Source organism: Notechis scutatus, chromosome 1, assembly GCF_049901735.1.
Source record: "Notechis scutatus isolate UNSWTSFEM ecotype Mainland chromosome 1, rNotScu1.2, whole genome shotgun sequence".
In the NCBI taxonomy this organism is placed as follows: domain Eukaryota; kingdom Metazoa; phylum Chordata; class Lepidosauria; order Squamata; family Elapidae; genus Notechis; species Notechis scutatus.
Window position 1 is genome coordinate 207412426 of NC_142009.1, and position 21684 is coordinate 207434109.

At 41.0% G+C, this 21684-nt stretch overlaps 1 protein-coding gene across 1 annotated transcript in view; it reads left to right on the forward strand.

Moving 5' to 3' along the window:
* Positions 1-21684, forward strand: part of LRP1B (LDL receptor related protein 1B) — a 702645-nt gene that overhangs the window by 431009 nt on the left and 249952 nt on the right. Inside the window, exons 16-18 of the mRNA XM_087955711.1 lie at positions 2847-2987; positions 7896-8021; positions 14271-14387. Of these exons, the coding sequence (XP_087811837.1) occupies positions 2847-2987; positions 7896-8021; positions 14271-14387 (384 nt within the window). The remainder of the gene's footprint in view (positions 1-2846; positions 2988-7895; positions 8022-14270; positions 14388-21684) is intronic.

A 21684-nucleotide genomic window follows, 5' to 3' on the forward strand; every position in this document is an offset into this window, starting at 1 on the left:
TCTCTTGGCTTGTAAATATGTTGTGAAAAAAAGATAATAATGTCGAACTGTTGACGTACTCACTATTTCATTGATGCTTGTTAACTCCTCTTTGTGATGTAAGTTTTTCAGTCATCATTAGCTGGACTCAGTGAGATCCAAAAATAGCTGTTTACATATGAACAAGTTTCTTAAGGATTTTCTTCCTACATATTTTTAAAAAGATAGTTGAAGTGTTTCCCACCCCCCTTCACTTTGGATACAATCTAACGAGCATCTGCCTGGTAAATGCTCAGGTCCATCCAGTCTCATTGACTCTACCCAAATTAAGGGATTAGAGCAGGGATTTCAAACTGGCGGCCCATAGGCTGGATGCAGCAAGCACAGGCCACGCCCATCCCAGCTCTGCGAAGGGAAAAAAATGTCATGATACGTCACATGATGGCAACATGACACCGCGAGTTTGACACCCGTGGATTACAGAGTCATAAAAAGGGAGTTTATTTGGGATACAATCTTCCCAATATCTTAAAATTTCCATGAAATTTGTGCACATGTAAAATAAATAATAAACATACCTATAATTTTAGCCTTTTTGATTTTATATTTTTATGATCTATACAGTTAAACACAAATTGACCTATTTGTCCCATGCAATATTAACAAGTCATTATTTTATACATAACAATGTGAAGTCACAGCTGCCAATTCTTTATCTGGTTTTGGCCTTCATATGCATCATATTCTTTTCAAGAAACCTGGGATATCATAACATACTGCATAAATACTTCCAAAAATGCCTGTAGAAAATAACAAAAATAATGATAAACCATGTTTATATTATTGCCCACAAAACTACAATGATGTGTCTGCGTCCTTACCAGAAGAGCTCAACTTGAGAGCATCTTTACTTTTATCATATGTGTTAATTATTGGATGAATCAGTACGTATCTTAGAGACCACCACATTTTGTAATGTATGTAAAATGGCACAAATGGTAACATGAATAAAGAAAAAACATTCCCTTTAATATCTTAGTAATGCAAATAAGTTTGCTAATGTGAAACAAATTTAAAGATATGTTGCTGCATAAGTTACTTTAAAACCAAACTAAACTGAAGATGAAATACCAGATACATGATTTAGTCAAAATATTTATTTTTAATTTGAGGAACATACTGTATAACTTGTTCTTCAATGTACAAGTAATTATAATATTAATATTTCTCACGTTCTTGAATAGCAGATTGATTGGTCCAATTTATATGGATGCCATATGCCTTTAAAAAAAACCTACTGGTGGAGGGCAAGGCTGGCGTCGCGGTCATATAACGTAAGATCTTGAAGATCCAAGATTGCCGCCGATATCTTTGTTGCTGGACGGTCCTCCTGGACCTAAACCGTCCCAAAGAGACGGTGAAAGTAAAGAGCACATCCTGCCGATCCCAGGGACACCGCAAAGTCCCTGGTAGATCCAGGAGAAGCTCTTTTTGCCGGCAGCAAAGAGGCAGCCATTAAAGCTGCTGAAGCTGGGACAGCTCCAAAACGGAAGGGAACGGAAAGAGAAAGTGTGTCGGTTAGGTGAGAGGTTTTTTTTTTTTTACTTTATGATTAGAGAGAACACCCTAAGAAAAAGAAAGAATTTGTAAAATTGAAGACAGAAGTGGTTAAACAGTGATTTAAAACGAAGTCAAAATTAGTGGGGTTTTTTTTTACTGCTGGATTGTTTATGCTTCTATACTTTGAAAAAAACCTACTGGTGACCACCATCACCAACACCAAAAGTGAATGCTTCATTAAAATAAAACAAAAACAAAGCAAACTGAGGTCTAATACAATGTTCACCATCACCAATCGCTTATACTAGCGCTCCCACAAGTGTGGACATAAAATATCATTAATATCCTGGTCTCAGTGCCAAAGGGAAGAACATGCATTAACAGGTCTGACAATGCTGGTATGTTTATGGAGATTCTCAGGTCATGGTTGTCCCAAAAGTGCTTTTTCAAGAGGTAACTGGATTTTCTGGTTTTTCTTTGAAGACATTTTGCTTCTCATCCAAGAAGCTTCTTCAACTGTGACTGGATGGTAGGGAATCGAAGGATTTATACTCCTTGCAGACAGCTGGTCATTTGCATTCTTTCAGAGAATAGTTAAGGCCACCTGGAGGTTTATCTGTGTCATATTCTGAAGTAATTCTGTGTAACCCTTCAAGAAAATAGCAATAGTTTGACAAAAGTTTAACCTGATAGGAAAATGTTACCTAATACAGGTAGTCCTCAACTTATGTCCACAACTGAGCCCAAGATTTATGTTGCTAACTGAAAAAAATGTTGACTTTTGCCCCATTTTATGACTTTTTTTGCCATATTTGTCAAATGAATCACTGCAGTTGTTAAATTAGTAACATGGTTGTTAAGTGAATCTGGCTTCTCCATTGACTTTGCTTGTCAGAAGATTGCAAAAGGTGATCACATGACGTGGGACACTACAGTCATCATTGTGAATCAGTTGTCAAGCATCCAAATGTAAATCACGTGACCATCAGGATGCTGCAAAAGTCATAGGTGTGAAAAATGATCATGTCACTTTTTAAAGTGCCATTATAATTTTGAACGGTCACTAAGCAAACTGTTGAAAGTCGAGGCCTACATGGACATAAACAAATAAGTAAAAACAAAACAAAAAAGATAGCACTGAAAACAGTTAAATAAGTCAGCTATATTTGTTTACAGAGAGCACCAAATAAAACTATTTTGAATATGGAATATTTTCTAAGAATTGAAATATTTAACAATCTTCATTGGAAAAAAAATTAGGCTTCCATTAACACTCATGTGTCTTATTTGTATCTTTGTCCCTTTAGTTAATTCTGAAGAAGTATTACCTAAGTTATGCAAAGTGGGTGAATTTCAATGCAGGAACAAACACTGCATCCAAGATAGCTGGCAATGTGATGGTGATGATGATTGCCTGGATGGCTCTGATGAACATTCAGACATTTGTTGTATGTATCTGTGAATAATATGATCTATAGTTTCTATTTGTTTCAGTTGTTGTTATGAGAGTTTAGATATAATGTACTCAAAAATGTAAACCTCTAAAGGAAATTAAAATAAAATAAACATGAAAATAAATCATGTAATTATTGGGCTATATAGACGTGCATTAGCTTTATATTCTACTGGAAGAGTATTGCTTCAGAGCATTAATAATGCCAGTGATTTAAAAATCTAATGCGTTTGCTTTGATCAAATGCCCTCTGACCTTGTTTTGTTGCTGGGCCAGATGCAAACTCTGCTTGTAAATGAAGATAATCAATTTAAATATATTGAGGATAGAATTACTTGCAGAAAATTGCTAGATATTTCAATGCTTCTTGGTAATATTTTAAGGAGTCTGAAAAATAGACATAGGTTTGGAAAAGGATATTTTTTTTACAGTTTTATAACATGTTAAAATAAGCCAAATGAAATCACAATACAAACAATAGTATTGTGTTTTTCAGATGTTTCAGAAATGGCAATTACTTATGTAACACATGACAGCAACCGTGTGCAGTATCTTTGTTTCCATGAAGTTTTAAACTTTTTCCAACTTTTTAAAAAGTTATAATGAGAAGAGATAGTGTAGTTCCATAGTGTTATATATAAGATCTTCTTTCCCAGAAGATCAAACATACATTTTCAGAACCTTGCTTTTCCTACCCCATGGGGCAAAAAAAAATCTGCAAACACTTTAACACTCAAGTATTCATCTCCTTTCTCAACCCTTTCAAACTTGCATTTAAATGTTGATTGTGATGCCTGATACTTTGTCACAGTGGTTTGGGGGTATTATGTGATTTTATTGTTTACTTTTATGGAAAAAGTTTTTCAAAATGCGTTTAAATTTAATTGAAATTAAATATTTTAAAATACCATCTGGCCATACTTCTACAGTCCAAATAAAATCCCAATGTTCTCACCAGAGAGCCATGTCAGGTAGATCAGCAAGTCAATATCTCATTCACTCTTAACATACAACTGGATGTCATCCATGTAGAAGATGGTGTCTTAGCATACATTGGTGGTAATTCCACTCTAGAACTTGTATCCATATGAGAGTTATTGTGATTATCTGATAAAGGAGGTTTAAGCCTTTGCAGAACCGCAGTGGAAACAGTACATCACCTTGATACATGGTCCAGTTGATGGCCACTTGTGTGAGCTGTCTTGGATTGACTTCCAGTGTTGTCTTCCAGAATTCCATTCAGTTCTTGAGAAAGCTACTTAGTGGTCTTGTTAACTCTATAGAATACTAAGCATTCCTAGATCCATTTATGCAGGATTGAGTGGTAGTCAACCCAGACTGTCTAGATTTTGAGTTTTAGGTGACTGCTCTATCTGTGAACAATTGGTGTTTTGATCTTCTGGTGTTGTCCTAATGCCTTTCTGAGCTTTGCTCATGTACTTTCCATATGGTCCTGTAACTTGGTGACCATGATGTGTGATAGAACTTTCCATGTTACAGGGAGGAAAATTATTGGCTGATAGTTGGATGGAGTTGATCCCTTGTGGAAGTCTTTTGTGTTCAACTTTGTCCTTCCTTGTGTTAATCAGTCTGGGTGGGAGGATGCTACTAGCAGCTGATTGATCTTTACTGTTAGGCATCCATGCATAAGTTTCTTTAGCCAGTAGATATACATCCACTCTTGGCTAAGTGCTGTCCAGCTCTTCTAGTTCTTGAGCTGCCATTGGATGTCTGCTACTATGATGGTGACTGATTCCTACTCTGAGAGATGTCTATGGTCTGCTCTCAGGTCTTGCAGCCACTTTGCATTGATGTTATATACCTTCTCTTTCTTCCATATGTTCTTCAAGAATATTCAGTTTCTGCTACTGGTGGCTCTGCTGTTACTATGTTATTGCACTGCAGTTGGAAGTACGTCTTATTTATTTATTGAATTTATACTGCCGCCTATTTGCCCATGGCGACTCAAGGCATCTTACAGAATATAAAACCACATTTAAAACAATAAAAAATAACAAAAAGAATTAAATAAATTAATATAGTACAATATAACAAAATCACTCCCCAATTCCCACCCCCTGCCCCAGTGACAGCAGATCACATGAGCTATTTAATGTGCTCCATTCCTCTTTGGGTTCCTTAGGCTCGCTGGCAGAACCAGGTCTTCACGCCTTCCGGAAGAGTATTATAGTGGGAGCCATTCTAATCTCTGGGCGAATGATGTTCCAGAAAGAGGGAGCCACCACAGAGAAGGCCCTTCTTCTGGGTCCTACCAGGTGTATCTCCCTCAGGAATGGGACCCACAACATTCCCTGTCTCCCTGTTCTGATGAGTCAGGTAGATATGACTGGTCACAAGCCATGAAGGACTTTAAAAGTGAAAACCAATATCTTGAATTGCACCCAGAAGCAATTGGCAACCAATGCAGCTCCCGCAGGAGAGGTGGTACATGTGCACACCGGATATGCAGAAAACCATGTGGGCTGCTGCATTTTGCACCAACTGGAGCTTTCGGATGCTCCTCAAGGGTAGCCCCATGTAGAGTGCGTTGCAATAGTCAAGATGGGAAGTGACTAGGGCAGGAGTGAATGAGTAGGGACCGTTGGTCCAGGGAAGGGCATAACTGGTGCACAACCCACAGTTGTGCAAAGGCCTCCTGGCCATGACTGCCACCTGCTCTGAGTCCAGGAAAACCTCTAGATTATCCAAAAGGTTTGTTTGGAGTAGTGCCACCCCATCCAAGACCAAAGGTAGCAATTCCTCTGAGCCAATGAACCCCAAATCCAGAGCTACTCAGTCTTGCAAGAGTTTAGTTTCAACAAGTTGCTCCCCATCCAGCCCCTAACAACCTCCAGGCACTGCGAAAGTGAGGACGTGGCATCACTTAACTCACCATGGACCAAGACATGCAGCTGAGTATCATCAGGATATTGGTGATACCTCAGTATTGGATGATCTCACCCAGAGGCTTCATATAAATGTGGAACAGGAGCGGAAGGAGTACCAAGCCGTGCAGAACTCTGTAAAGCAGTGGGCAAGAGCTGGATCTCTTCCCTCCTATCAACATTGACTGAGAGTGGCCACAGAGAAAGGAAGTGAAACAGGACAGCACAAGGCCTCCCACACTCATTCCCCAAAGCTGCCCCAGGAGAATATCATGGTCAATTGTATCGAAAGCCACCGAGAGGTCAAGTAGGGCAAGGATGGATGCACTACTCCCATCTTGCTCCTGCTAGAGATCATCCAAAAGTGCAACCAATGTCATTTCTGTCCCAAATTGAGGCCTGAATCCTGATTGGTAGGGGTCGAGATAATTTGTTTCATCCAGAAATCTCTGGAGCTGCCGCATGATCACCTTCTCAACAATCTTCCGCAAAAAGGGAAGATTGGAGACAGGTCAGAAATTATCCAACTGGGTGGAATCCAGTGATGGCTTCTTAAGAAGAGGGCAGACTACAGCCTCCTTAAAGTGCTGGGGCACTGCCCCCTTCTGTAGGGAAGCATTACTCACTGCCCGAGTCCACCCACCTGTCACCTCCTGGGAAGCTTTCACAAGCAGGAGGGACATGGGTCTAAAACATAGGTGCTTGGGCGCATACTCCCTAGAATCCTGTCCACTTCCTTGGGGGCAACAAGGTCAAGCTATTCCCAGATAACTTGGCAAGAACCTGCCTCAGGGGCTTCCACTGGACCAGCAACCATGCCGGCATTTAACTGGGAACGAAGATGAGCAATTTTGTCTTCCAGAAAATCTACAAATTCTTCAGTGCGCCCCTTCAGGTGGATCTCAATCTCCTTTTTCCCCAGGAGGAAGTGGCTCACCTTAAAAAGGGTCGCTGGGTGATTATCTGCAGATGCAATTAGTGTGGAGAAGTATTTACACTTCACCACACGAATCACCACGAGGTAGGCCTTAGTAGCAGCTCTTACCCATATTTGATTGAGTTCATCCTCTGTCTTCCACTAGCAGCACTTTAGACGTCTCCTCATGTATTTCATCCCTCTCAGTTTCTCTGTATACCATGGGGCATGGAGAAGTCTACGAGTGAGGAGAGGTCACATGTGCGCAATCCTGTCCAAAGTCTCAGTCACCTTCCTATTCCAAACGTTGACCAAGAGCTCAGCTGGACTACACAGTAGATCTGCAATTATAACCCCCAGCTCCTTCTGGAACCAATGTAATAGGTCTTGATGGTTCTTTGGAGAACATGGCATTTGTCTTCTTGGTGTCTGTTTCTCTGGTGTATCTCCTTGGCCTGATAGCTAAAGCTGAGCCTTTTTAAGCCATCTATAGCTTCATCTCTAGTAGGGATTCTTGCGAGGGCTCTATTAGCATCTTCTAGCATACTATCTTATAGTATTTCTCTACCGAACGTATACTCTGTGTGTGTGTGTCTGTCTGTACACACACACACACACATACACACACATATATATATATATACAGAGAGAGAGAGAGAGACAGACAGACAGACAGAGACAGAGACAAAGAGACAGAGACAGAGAGATAAGTTTTGATTGGAAGAAAGTAAAGCATTTAAATGAGGAATGAAAGCATTAGTGAAAAATTAGATTAGCATGACCAGAGTAAGAGATCAAAAATATAAATCATTCATAGAGAATCAATACCATTCAACATAAGGTTAAGCATAATTAAGCCTTTTGTGGACTTAAAAGTTTGTATCTTCTCCATATTAAATTGTGTCCTTTGTTTTCTGGTCTCCTTATCGAAGGGGATATTTTTTTTATCCCTAGTTTCATAGTTTGCTCTAAGATTATAACAAATGAAAATGCTAAACTTTTATTGTCTCTCTTTTCAGTGTATACAATTTATTATAAGACATATTTACAGTGGATTGAAATGGTTGTTGCTGAATATAAAAGGTATTATTATGTCTTCCAGTTAATCATAGTTGTCCTGACAATCAATTTAAATGCCATAATAACAGATGCATCCCTAAGAGATGGCTTTGTGATGGAGCAAATGATTGTGGTAATAATGAAGATGAATCAAATGAGACTTGTGCAGGTAAAAAGAAACAACAAAACAAATCAAGCATATTTCCTGGTGATTATGTTTGATCTTAAGCCTCTGTTGAATATGTTCGGATCTAAAATTTTGGTTTGAAGTAAACCAAGCCATTACTGTTTACCATCAATTTTAAATAAAATGAGCTTGTTTCTAATATGGGTGCTGTTTTACTTAATCTTGTTAATTGGCTCTACTTTACTAAGTAGTTTCACCTGTCCATATGGACTAACAAATTATTGGTCTAGTAGAAGCATATGCTTTTCTCCGCTCTGCACTCCCTTCTGGAGTTTGACATTTAGCAGGTATGTTGTGAGATACTGTTATGAATCAAGCCATAGATTAATTGCCATATAAACTTTTGGTAATGAAAAGACCTAATAATTATTGACCATATTCTCTCTGTATAACACATTTTAATCTTGGCAGCTCTGCAGAATAACATGCACAGGCAAGAGATTTCCAGGCTAGAGGTGGTAGTTATGGAAACACTCAGTAATTGGTTGGCCTCATTGGAAGGATGGGGAAAAAAATCTATAGATTTAACAAAATGTAATTTTAAGAGAAAGCCAGTTTGGTTAAGGTATCAGGCTACAAACTGGGAGAATGTGAATTCTAGTCCTTCCTTAGGTACCAAGCTAGCTGGGTGACATTGGGCCAGTCACTGTAAGCCCTTGGAAGAGGCAATGGCAAAATATTTCTGAAAAACCTTGCCAAGAAAACTGCGGGGACTAGACCATGTAGTTTTCAGGAGTCAAAACTGATTTTAAGGCATTATTATTATTATTATTATTATTTTAAAAGAGGGAAAATTGAATGGAAAGCTGAATATTTTATTTGGCTTCATTTTTGTTGCAATAAAAATTATTATCTAGCTGAACTGTGACCATGACACATCTATCAAGTCTTACCTAAGAGCTAAATTAAACTGAGATCTTGCTGAGCCTTGCTCTGAGAAACCTGAGAGTACTTCCTAATCAGTGCCAATGAGATGGCCCTGCTCACTGTGTCCTTATGAGGGAACGCTGTGGCACAATGGCTTAATAACAATAGAACTGCTGGCCAGAACTGGTCTGCACTACAGCGGTTCAAGCCCAGCTCTGTGAGACAAGATAAGCCCCCTTCTACCCAGCAGTTTGAAAGCATGGAATATTGCAAGTAGATAAATGGGTACCACTTCAGTGGGGAAAACTTAATTGCAGGGAGGCAGCATTGGACCTGGCTAGATATGAGGCAATGCAGCACAAGGAGAAATGCAACTGGCAGAGGAGCCCAGAAGAGCCAGCAACCTGAGTGCCACTAGTCAGCTGATGTAAGCTAGTTCGCCCACCCACACCCATCCCCGTAGTGCACCTAGGATAGGCATTCAAGGGCTGAACAAAATGAACTAGCAATTTAGGACTGCATTGTGTCTAGCATTTGTAAATTTCCCTAACATTGTATGACATGTGATAAATAAATAAATAAAGTGAGTGAGTGAGTGGGTGAATAAGTAAATGAAGAACTCTGATGGTGTCTATTCACATTTTTTATTGTATTTTCCCACTATTTCCTGAATTCCTTTCAATTTAGCATTTTCATTGTTGATGAGAGGATTTTTATTTTTTGTTAAAAATATAAGGATTCCCAAGCTTATTAAGACTAGATAATTAAGATATAATCTTAAACTTCCTCCTGCTGTTTTATTCAAGACATAAGAGAATCAAGCTTGTTAATTAAGATTTTTTAGTTCCTTCTAGTTATCATATAATTATAAATTGTTGGATCTTGGAAAGTATCTAGTCCAACCCACTACTCTAATGCTATCCACCAGATAGCCATGTACCCTTTCTTTAAATATTTTCAGTGAAGTAGGTCCTTTTGTCTACTGAGGCAGATTCTTCCCTTGTTGAATAATTCTAACTGTTAAAAAAGCTTCATGATTTACCAACAAAGACGAAATCACTTGTTTCTTGTTATGCATTCTGGAACAACTCTGAACAATTCTGTTTTGGCAGTTCCTATTTTTGAAGGCAATCATCATATCTCTCTGCAGTCTTTTTTCCCCCCCTGTAGGCTACATACCTCTGAAACTGTTTATAAGTTTATAGGCTTTTCCTGCTTTTTCTTCTTGGTTGCTCTCCACTATACTAGCTCCAGTTTATCAATATCCTTCCTAAATTATGATATCAAGAAGTGGATGCAATCCAGGCACTGCATGAGCAACAGCAACAGAGAGGAGCATTAAGTGTCTTGGTTTTAACAATATTTTTCTGTTGATTCAGTACAAAACTGCATTTGCTTTTATTTGCAGTTACACTCATTGTTGTCTCATAATTCAACTTGTGCTTCACCAAGACAACCAGATTTTTTTTACATGTATTGTTGTCCTGTGTAGTTCCTTTCAGCCTATACTCATGTCTGTGTTTTTTCTTACCCAAGTGAAGGGCTTTACATTTTCCCCCTCTTAAAATGTATATTTCATGGTTTTTTCTCATTGTTCCAGTTTGATATTCAGTGCTAACCTGTAAGGCAGACATTCTCAACAGAGACAATTATTTAAAGGGTTCCTCAAGGATATAAAGATTAAAAAACAAAGCTATTCTAATGTACTTAATATCCCCCCAGTTTTGTATCATCTGAAAATATCTCCTTTTTTTTTTGTAGGAAAAATATTTCTATATCCTTCCAATTCACTTTTATTTTGTTAGTATGCTTATAGTATATCATTCATTCATTCATTGTCTTATTTTCTTCTGTTCAATCATGTCTGATTGTCAAAGACTGCCTGGACAAATCCTTGCACTTTTTCCTGGGAAGGTTTTTTTTTTTTTTAAAAAAAAAAAATAAGGTTTTCCATTGCCTCCTTCCTAGATCTGAGAGAAGGTGACCACTACACCAAATTGGCTCTCTATATAGAGACATTGAGAAAGAGGAAGAAAGGAAGAGGAAGAGATCGAAGTGACATTTTAATGTTGAAATTTTAATAAATCTTCAAAAAAAATTATAATTGATTTATTCAGTATATGTATTTGTAATATATATATTTGACATGGCATTTAAAAAAGCTTATAGCATATAAAATTGCAACAAAATGTACAGTGCATGACATATATGTATGTCATGTCTTTTCCCATGTAAGATTGAGAGTATCTTGGTGACGTTTTGATGAGGTCCCACTTGCCATCTTCAGGCTGGTGCTTTCAGCTTCGGGCTTGTGCGAGCAAAGCGTGATCGGAGCTGCCATCTCTCTATAAATACTGGTGGGGAGGTGTGGTGTGCTGGCTTTGTTGTAAGTGGGCTGGTTGGCTGTGTTATTATTTCTTGATTGGTTGATGGAGTTGATGTTTGCAGATTGGTTGGCTTTTTCATAAGAACCTGTGTGGCTGAGGTGCTGGATGTATGTCTGTCAGCCTCCTGTGTTGTAACAACCTGGGTAATGGGCTGTGTGATGACCTTCTGAGTTCTATTGTTGCGACATCCCGGGTCTTGTGCTGTAATCTCTTGGGTCGTTGGCTATATTGTAACATCCTGAGGTTTTGTGGTGTAACCTCCTGACTTCCGTGATGTGATATCCTGAGCGGGTGGCTGTGATGTAACGTTCCAGGTTTTGGTTTGGTTCCGAGTTTGAGGTCTGGCTATGTGTTCATGGCATGTGTCAGTTTGTTTGGTTTGGGGATCGGGGGGTGCGGTACCTGGTGATGCAGCCGTGGTCTGGTTTATAGACGGTGGTTGCCTTTCGTCTGTGGAATGGGTTTGGGTTTGAGTCTGGTGAGGGAGATTGGTGGTAGCGTCATTTGTTATTTTGGGTCCAGTGTTGGTTTTCGTGGCTGGGACTCATTTGTTGATAAGGGCTAGTTTCCAGATGTCTGGTAGGTGGGAGGTATCGTCCCGTTTATTCATTTTATGGGGGTGTTTCTCTATTTCAATGGCTTCCCTGATTATTCTCTTGTTGAAGTGTTCAGTATTGGAGATTAATTTGGTTCTCTCAAAATTAATTCCATGTCCTGTGGCTTTAAGGTGCTGGAAAAGGGAGGAGGTATTTTCTTCTTTTCCTACTGCGTTCTTGTGTTCTCCGATGCCTGCATTTATTCTCCTGTTGGTTTGTCCAATGTATGTGGCTGGGCAATTGTTGCATCGTATTTCATAAACTCCTTGGTTTTCTAGCTGGATCTTGTCCTTGGGGTTTCTTAGGATGTTGGCTATTTTTTGGTCAGTACCGAAGGCTATCCTGTTATTGTGTTTGTGGAGAATTTTGCTGATTTTGTCTGTGGTGCCTTTGATGTAGGGGAGGAGGGCGATACCATTGTCCTGTTCTGTGTCTTGTTTTTTTGGGGGTGTCTTCCTTAGGATTAGGTTGGTAATTGTGTTTCTTTGGAATCCTTTGGAAATTAATATGTTAGTGAGGGTGTGTAATTCTGTTCTCAGGTAGTATTTGTTTGCTAGGCGTTTGGTTCTGCAGATAAGGGTCTTGGCTACAGAGTTGATCTGTGCAGGGTGGTGATGGGATTGTGTATTTAAGTAGCAGTTGGTGTGTGTTTTCTTCCAGTGGATGGTGTGGGTTTTTTGGTTTTTTTGTAAATTAGGATGTCCAGGAAGGGAAGTTGGTTGTTGACTTCTGGTTCCATGGTGAATTGTATTTTGGGGTGTAGGCTGTTGAGGTGTGTGAGGAAGTTGTCCAGTTTTTCTTTCCCATGTGGCCAAATTACAAAAGTGTCATCTACATATCTAAGCCAGAGTTTGGGTTTGTGTTCGGATTTGTCTAGAGTGTTGGTTTCAAAGTGTTCCATGTATAGGTTAGCGATGATGGGTGAGAGGGGTGATCTCATAGGTGCTCCTTTTATCTGTTTGTATCTTTGTCCATTGTGGATGAAGTGTGTGTTGGTTAGGCAGTGGTTGGTCAGATCTAGGATGTGCTTAAGGGGTTGTATTTATTTTGGATAACTGTCAAGGCTTCTTTAATAGGTACTTGGGTGAAGAGGGATATGACATCGAAGCTCACAAGTAGGTCGCTGGGTTGTAGGTTTTGTTTCTTTATTGTTTCTATGAAGTGGAAAGAGTTTTGTGTGAGGTGATGGATTCTGTGTAGGGCCGGAGTTGTTTGGCGAGATATTTGGCAAGATTCTGTAGAGGTGAGCCTATGGAGTAGAATATGTGTCTGAGTGGTGTTCCTTCTTTGTGTATCTTGGGGAGGCATACAGCCAGCACCTCAGCCACACAGGTTCTTATGAAAAAGCCAACCAATCTGCAAACATCAACTCCATCAACCAATCAAGAAATAACAACACAGCCAAACAGCCCGCTTACAACAGAGCCAGCACACCACACCTCCCCACCAGCATTTATAGAGAGACGGCAGCTCCGATCACACTTTGCTCACACAAGCATGAAGCCAAAAGCACCAGTCTGAAAATGGTGACTGGGACCTCATCAAAACGTCACCAAAGTACTCTCAATCTTACACGGGAAAAGACCTGAACATGCCAAAACCTACATACCTGTACCCGTGAAAATCTACGAAAATATATATGTGTGTGTGTGTGTGTGTGTTTGTGTGTGTGGTATTTAGCTTTGTTCGGGAAGCTAGGTTTCATCTTATCAGAGAAGCCATAGAGATTGACAAAAGACCTGAAAGCATGAATAGAAGAGATGACTCCACCAGACTGTCAATTATCTGGAAGCCTGCACTCACAAACAAAAAATTCTCCACACTACTAGCCAAGCAAACACCTGGGCATAAACAGACCCTCCCGATACCTCCAGCTCAAACACACCCCAACCAGCCACCCAGAAGAAACCTAGCTTCCATTCACCCAAAGCCAAGCCGCACTAAAAGCCCCCAATACAGGAAACACTATGTTGCCAATCAAGACAAAAAAAACACTACAAAACAGACAGAAGATATTAGAAACACCAATCAAGCAGAACACAGCAAACTCCAAGACCAATAAACACAGACCAAGACTCCCAACCAATTAGGATGAAGAAAAAAACGTTCTAACACAGCAGGAGGCTAGCACCAAATTTAAAACAGAAATGTCTATGAAAGCCTGACTCACAGACGAACTCAGTACACAAGCCTGATGATGGCAGATGAGATTCTGCCGAAACGTCACTACAACTTTAAAAGCACAACTATAATGACGTGGGAAAATACCCGAACAAAGCTGAATACCATACTTATAATTACCCAGATATGAAATATGAATGACTCAAGGAGATTTTATTTGACCTCCAATCTGTAATTTTAATATTAATTTATCATTCAAGCAAGAGTATGTCAAGTAGATCAGTTTTCCTGTGGGAATGGACGCTGCATTCCACGTTCATGGTTGTGTGATCAAGAGGATGATTGTGGTGACCAGTCAGATGAAACAGCAACTTGTGGTAAGTTGAATCACAGACTTTATAAATAGAATATTTGATTCATATAAGAAATTATTTTGTAATTTGATAGTACTCATGACAAGCCACGTAGCTTACAAGCCACGTAGCTTGTTGTCTTAAATATTAAAGTCCTCTAGGAATGGGTATCATGCTCCCAGTATTTAGGCAACAGATGATTAGACAAATAGGTTACATCAATTCTTTCATAAAATAAATACTACCACTTTCCTGTTTATAATTCAGTATTATTCATTTGTTTGTTTTTTGGACACACCAACAACTTGACAAACTATATAAATCAAACACGTGAGATATAGAATGATTTTATTCAAAATAGATTAAAATGCAATCTTATATTATTGAGAAGAAACAATTAAGAAAACTTTTTATTACTCCCTTTCAGGTACTTTTTTTTAAACAACAACAACCAAAAGGATAATGTCTCTTCTTCCACGTGCACTTATATCTTCCTTTCATTAAGTAGTTTAGCAAAATAATAAAATAAAATAAGCAGGGAATGATTAGAAATAATTCATTTTAGCAAATGATGGTGGTGGTGCTTGGGAATTAGGGAAGAAGGGGTAAAGTGTCCTAAAATGAATGTAGAAGCACAGGAACATTTCAGAAACAGAATGAAAACTTGTCTCCTATTGTTAAGAAGAATTTTATTTGACAAGAATATAAAGTCACAGCTGCAGACAGGAAGAGAAGGATAAGGAAAATAAAAAGATTAGAAATTTAATCTTTAGAAAAAGATTAGAAATTTATTAATGCCAATCAATGTTATAAAAAGTTTGTAAAATAAAGCTAAATAAAATAGTAATACTAAATAAAAAGTGAGGTATAGAAGCCAAATCTGGAAATTTCTGCTGCTGCCAAATCCTACAAAGAGTTTATGTCTGTAAAGCTATGGAATTGTGATGTTATGTTATTATTTCTGTACTATATAAACTTGTACTGCATGTGGATCTTGCTGGAAATCAATATGCTTCTATAAATTTTTGTGATTATAACTGCCTTTGGCATGAAAACTAGACTGTTCTGGCTTCTGCAATGTGACCATTTTATAGTCACTAGCCACAGATGGGGTTTGTTAATCTTCTCTCCTTAGCAAGCTTAGCTGCACTGACTTCACTAGGAAAGAAAAAGTGATAAGAATTTAAATATATGTGGAATGCAACCCATCTTCCTTAACTCTATGGCCTCAAAATATCTAAGGTAGTTCATAAATTATATGTGCAATGGAACAACATATTAATTCAACTGCAATGAAACCACATATTAATTCAACTGTTATGATTACTCTTTTGATATGCAAGTCTATACCCTTTTTAGTTCTTCCTTTCCTCATCTGGTCTCTTACAGGCACAGTGCTGACAGCAGAGGGATGACTATTGGTTTAGCTCTTATGATAGAAAAGCTAGTATGGTTCCTCTCTTGGGATCTATAAGATTAGCAGAAATTCTTAATTTGGCTTCTTAGCTTTGTTATGGGAAAATGATTGACTATTATTAATGACAATCTAAATTAAGTCCCCTTCATATTTGTCTTCTTTCCTCAAAAAAACAAGAACACCCAAACCCTAAGCTTAATAAGGTGGTATAAAGTTACTAAGCTGAATATGTCTTAACATATAGCGTTCACGTGCCATAAAAATGAGGGGGGGGAAATGCTACTGTGGCCATAAAATCTATCTACACCTCTAATTTAGGGAGAGAAAAACAGCAGGATTAAAAGGATTAAAATCACTGTTAAATGGTCTTTTATCCTTTTCAAGTTGATATTCTGTTTTTTATCACCTATATTGCATCAAATCTTGTGAAAAATAGCAGTTAAGCCACATGTTTTTATACATTTTGAAAATCATGTAATTGTTCTGATGCACCATCATTTTGGGGGTCTTTCTGTTAAAAGCTGAGCATTCTCTCTGTCTCTCTCTCACACATATGTATATATACAGTATATATAGTATAAGTATAGTATATGTACTCTGTGTGTGTGTGTGTGTGTGTGTACATATACATATACATACACAGAAACACCCACATACATACATACTGAGCCACGGTGGCGCAGTGGTCAGAGTGCAGTACTGCAGGCTACTTCAGCTGACTGGCAGATCGAATCTCACCAGGCTCAAGGTTGACTCAGCCTTCCATCCTTCCGAGGTGGGTAAAATGAGGACCCAGATTGTTGGGGGCAATATGCTGACTCTGTAAACCACTTAGAGAGGGATGTAAAGCACTGTGAAGCAGTATATAAGTCTAAGTGCTATTGCTACATGTAATTTTATTACACTTGTCTCCCACCCAACTCTTAACGACTCTGGGTGGCTTACAGCAATCACATAAATTACAATAAAGTCAATAAAACGTTAAACAATAGCAAGCCAATAGCAATCTTGCTAAAGGCCTGGGTGAAGACCTGTCTTCTAAACAACAACAGATTTCTGGGGTCCCTATAGATAATATTGTTTTATCAAAGGAACCTGGTGCAGCCCAACCTTGCAGGAGCAAATTGGCCAGGCAAATGCTATGGGAGAAATGAGAAACTCAAGTAAAGTGAGCCTACGCCACATATAGATTTATAGGTAACAATAACCAGCACTTTGAATTGCAGCCAGAAGCAAAGTGGCAGCCGGTGCAGTTTGCAAAGCTGATATTCCATTAATACTCATGCTGCTTCCTTCTCTATCTGCTTCTTCACATTCTGGAGGTGTTAGGGAACCATACCATTATCACATACATAACGCATTATCAAATTAGCCCTGTTTTATTAATAGAACAAAAAGATCTAAATGCTGTTGATGCATAAGTGATCTCTGCTTCTGACATTTTTTAAAATGAAACATGTCAGAAGTGATAATATTGCTTTACATGGTCAGCTGTTGGAATATATTAATCCTTTCCTCTCTCGTGTTTCTTTCTTTTCTAGTCTTCCTTATTTTTCTCTCCTCTCTATTACACACAATATAGCCTAGCTTTCTTTCCCTGGTTGCTGAAGTATTTCCTTTGGGGCTTATTGATCCATATTGTCAACAGAATATTTTAAACATACTTTAAAGGGCAATATTTGTAGCTCAAGACTGAAATGAGGGATCTTTATAACACTAGCACCGATGATGTAATCTACTTTGGGTAATGAAACCTCTTAAAGAAAGCAACCAAATTCAGAGAGCACCAAGGACTCCTTAAAGACACTTTAATTAAACAGCTAATAATAAAGCAGACCAGCATGTTCCAAAGCAAAGTATCAAGCTCAAGGATGGTATACTTTTTTCAAGAATGCTTCTGGCTTCCACATAGAGAACAGAAATACTATAGTTTTTTTTTTTTTTACAATAAACAAAAACAGAGAGAGCGGGGTGGGGGAGAGGGGGAAAGACAGGATGGCTGCCTGAGAGTGGGTGTTGGTAGAAGTTACCCTGAACGCCCTTTCTATCTATGCTGCGAGAGAGCCCAGGATGGGTTGACTCCTTCCTATGACATCATTTAGCTGAGTCTGTACTAAGATATAAAAGCCAGCCCTCGGAAGAGACCCCAGCTTTGGCGAAGATACTTGACAGACTGAAAGGTGTCTCTGAAAGTACAAATGAATAAAAGAAATATGACTTACCCTCTCCGGATGAATCAACGAAGGGGCTGGGCTCTCTCGCAGCATAGATAGAAAGGGCGTTCAGGGTAACTTCTACCAACACCCATTCTCCTCCATGCTGCATCGAGAGCCCAGGATGGGACATACCAAAGCCTGCATGTCCATGGGTGGGTCCTCGTCCGGCTCATCACACTGACTGTTGAACCACTCGTTGAAGCACCCGTCTGCCGAAGGCTGCAGTTGCCGAGACAAAGACATCCAGATGGTAGCATCTGATGAAAGGAGACGGAGATGTCCACGTGGCCGCACGACAGATCTCTTCCAAGGGTGCTTGGGTCGCCCAGGCAGCTGAAGTGACCGTGTTTCTGGTAGAGTGCGCCATCAGACCTCGAGGAACCAGAAAGGCCTCAGCTTTGTAGGCCTGCTCAATGCAAGATCTGACCCACCTGCTAATAGTAGGAGAAGAGGCCTTGTGCCCCAAGTGAGAAGGGAAAAGGAAACAAAATTGCTTCAGACTTCCTGAAGGAAGAAGTGCGCTTAATGTATATTCTAAGAGCCCTACTTATGTCTAGCGAGTGCCACTGCTGCTCTAAGTCATGGTTCGGGAAAGGGCAGAAGCCAGGCAACATAATGTCCTTGGACTTGTGAAACAGGTGTTAACCCTTGGAATAAATGAGGGGTCCAGACTGAGGACAACCCTATCATCGTGAAAGGAACAAAGGTCCTGTCTGATGGAAAGAGCAGCGAGCTCGGATACCCGCCTGGCTGAAGTGATGGAAACGGGGAACACTACCTTCAGAGTCAGGAAACGGAGAGTCAATGTTCTAAGGGGTTCAAAAGGGGGCTTTGTAAGGGCATAAAGGACCACATGAAGATCCCAGGAAGGATACCTGTGAACTACTGGAGGGTGCAGTAGCCCCTTTCAAAAACCTCCTGACTGAAGGGTGATGGGATAAGGAAGGAAGCGAACCCCATGAAAGAACCGAGGAGAGGGCCTCAACCTGCCTGCGTAAGGTGTTGGGGGCCAAACCTTTCTCCAGATCATGCTGAAGGAATCTAAGAACCTCTGCCAACTGGGCTAAAGCGGGAGAGAGAGACCCTCCCTAAGGCACCATCGGGAAGGGCCTTCCAGGTGGCATCATAGATGTCCCTTGTGGGAGGTTTGCAAGATGCCAGGATAGTGATGATGACCCTTTCAGGAAGATCAGCCACCTCTAGCCGCTGCCGCTCAAGTGCCACATGGTCAGCTTGAGCCACTGGGGCTCCAGGTGGAGCAGAATCCCCTGATGAAGGGAGATTAGATGGGCTGGGATCCTCCAAGGAGAAGCCACTGACAGGTTGACCAGGTCCGCAAACCAGGGCGTCCTTGGCCAATAGGGTGCCAGGAGGAGGAGCTCCGCTCATTCCTCCAACATCTTCCAAATTACTGCCGGAATTATGGGAGTGGGGGAAAGGCATAGAGGAGACTTTTGGGCCATCTGCACCAAAGGACATTGGTCCCCTCTGCTCCCTGGCAAGGAAACCTGGTGAAGAATCTGGTGACCTGGGCAATTTGAGGAGTGGAGAAGATCCACCTCCGGCGTTCCGAATCTGAGGGAAAGGTCCCTGAATAGAGAAGGAGGAATAGACTATTCTGCCTGGTCGACTAGGCTCCTGCTGAGCCAGTCGGCCTGGGAGTTGTTGATCCCGGAGAAGTGGTCCACCGAGATCGACAACAGGTGTTGCTCTGCCCATAACCCCAACCGTAGAGCCTCTCCCATGAGGGCTCTGGACCTCATTCCCCCCCCCCCGCCGGTTGACATGAGCCATGGCAGCCATGTTGTCCATAAGGACTAGAACATGGGAGCCGGTCACTGAGTGCCTGAAATGCTTGAGAGCTAGAAAAATGGCTCTGAGCTCTAGCCAATTTATGGGAAGGGCCTGCTCTGACCTGGACCAAGGTCCTGAGCTATCTGGCCCTGCATATGGGAACCCCAACCCAGGAGGCTGGCATCGGTGGTTATCACTAGCCTGTCTGGGACCCTGAAAGGAGTCCCTTCCAGATTAACGGGGAACACCACCAACTGAGAGATCTCCGGATTTGTGGTGGGAGCGGGACATTGATGGATGAGTGGCTGGTTCCTGCTCATTGGTAGGGAAGCAGGAACCATTAGAGTGGACAGGAGTGGAAAAATCCGTGGCTCTGGAGATATGACAGGGTAATTTGCAGCTCCCGATGGGCTGCATGGATGAAGGAGGACAGAATCAAAATGTTGTCCAAGTAGCATTGGATCCTCACTGGAAGAGAAAGCAGAGATGCCATCAATGCTGCCAGAACCTTCGTGAAGACCCTTGAAGCCGAAGAGAGGCCGAAGGGAAGTGCTCAATACTGGTAATGGGTATTCTGATAACAGAAACAGAAACACTGGCGACGATGAGGCCAAATGGGGATGTGGAGGTAAGCCTCCATGAGATTAGTGGAAGAGGGGAGATCGCCCTCCCGAACGCTCTCTAAAATAGAATGCAGAGTCTGCATTTTAAATAGCCTGTATTTTACAAATTGGTTGAGAAATTTTAGACCCAGGATGGTTCGCTACCCCCCCTGAGGCTTTGGGAACAATGAAAGGCGAGAATAAAGCCCACGTCCCCACTGAGAGGGGGGAACAGGTTTGAATAGCTCAGATTTCAAGAATGGCCTGATTCATGAGGTCTTGCCTTGAAATGTCCCGAGAGACGGGACAGATCAATTGGGGGGGGTGCATTAGGAAGTCCAATTGTAATCCTGACCTAATAGTGCTGAGCACGCAGGCATCCGCCATTGACTCCTCCCATTTGGAGAAAAAAGAAGGCTAGGCGATCTCCGATGGGTGGGGAGAATGAGGGATTACTTAGAGCGATGGCAGGAATGACCCCCACCCTCCCGAAAGGGCTGTTTACCACTATAAGGAGTTGGGTGATAGTCGGCTCTCTTCCCAGAGGAAGAGAGTTTATCTCTGGTTTCGATGAGATAAGGTTCTAGAGCATCGCCAAAAAGCTTATCGCCCGCAAATGGAACTGAAGCCAGCTTCCATTTACAGCGTGACTCCGCCTGCCAATTTCTGAGCCATAACTGTCTTCTTGCTGCTACTGAAGATGCCATGGCCCTAGATGCAAATTTGGCGGAATTGAGAACGGCATCTGCAGTGAATTCCGCCGCTGAGATAATCTTATTAAGGCTTTGGTGAGACCGAAGGTCAGATGTAGGCAATCTAATCTGGAGTTGGTGCAGCCACCATATGGATGCTCACGTGAGAGTGCCAGAAAATGGGAATGAGGCCAGAACCAGAATGTCAACAGAAGGCACTGCCAGGGAGTTGTCCACGGCTGCGCTGACATTGTAGAAATGCTTATCCAGAGAAGATGGGCGAGGACCTGCTGAAGGGGAAGCGCACTGTTCCTTGACCATGTCCAGGAACAAAGTGGGAGAAGGCAAAACCCCTGCATGCACTACAGGCTTGGAGAAGAATGAGTCTCCCTGGCTAGAGGGAATTCCTTGTGGCTTGGGAGCCAATTCCTCTGGCGACAACTTGGCAGTGACCAAGGCCATGCTGAGTAATGGCCTGAAGAGAGAAGGATTGAAGACCAATGCAGAGGATGTCTGCTCTGGGCGAGAGTCTTCTTCCTCTGAAAGATTTTGGTCAAAAATCTCACCCTCTTCATGTTCTGAACGAGAGGAGTAACTGTG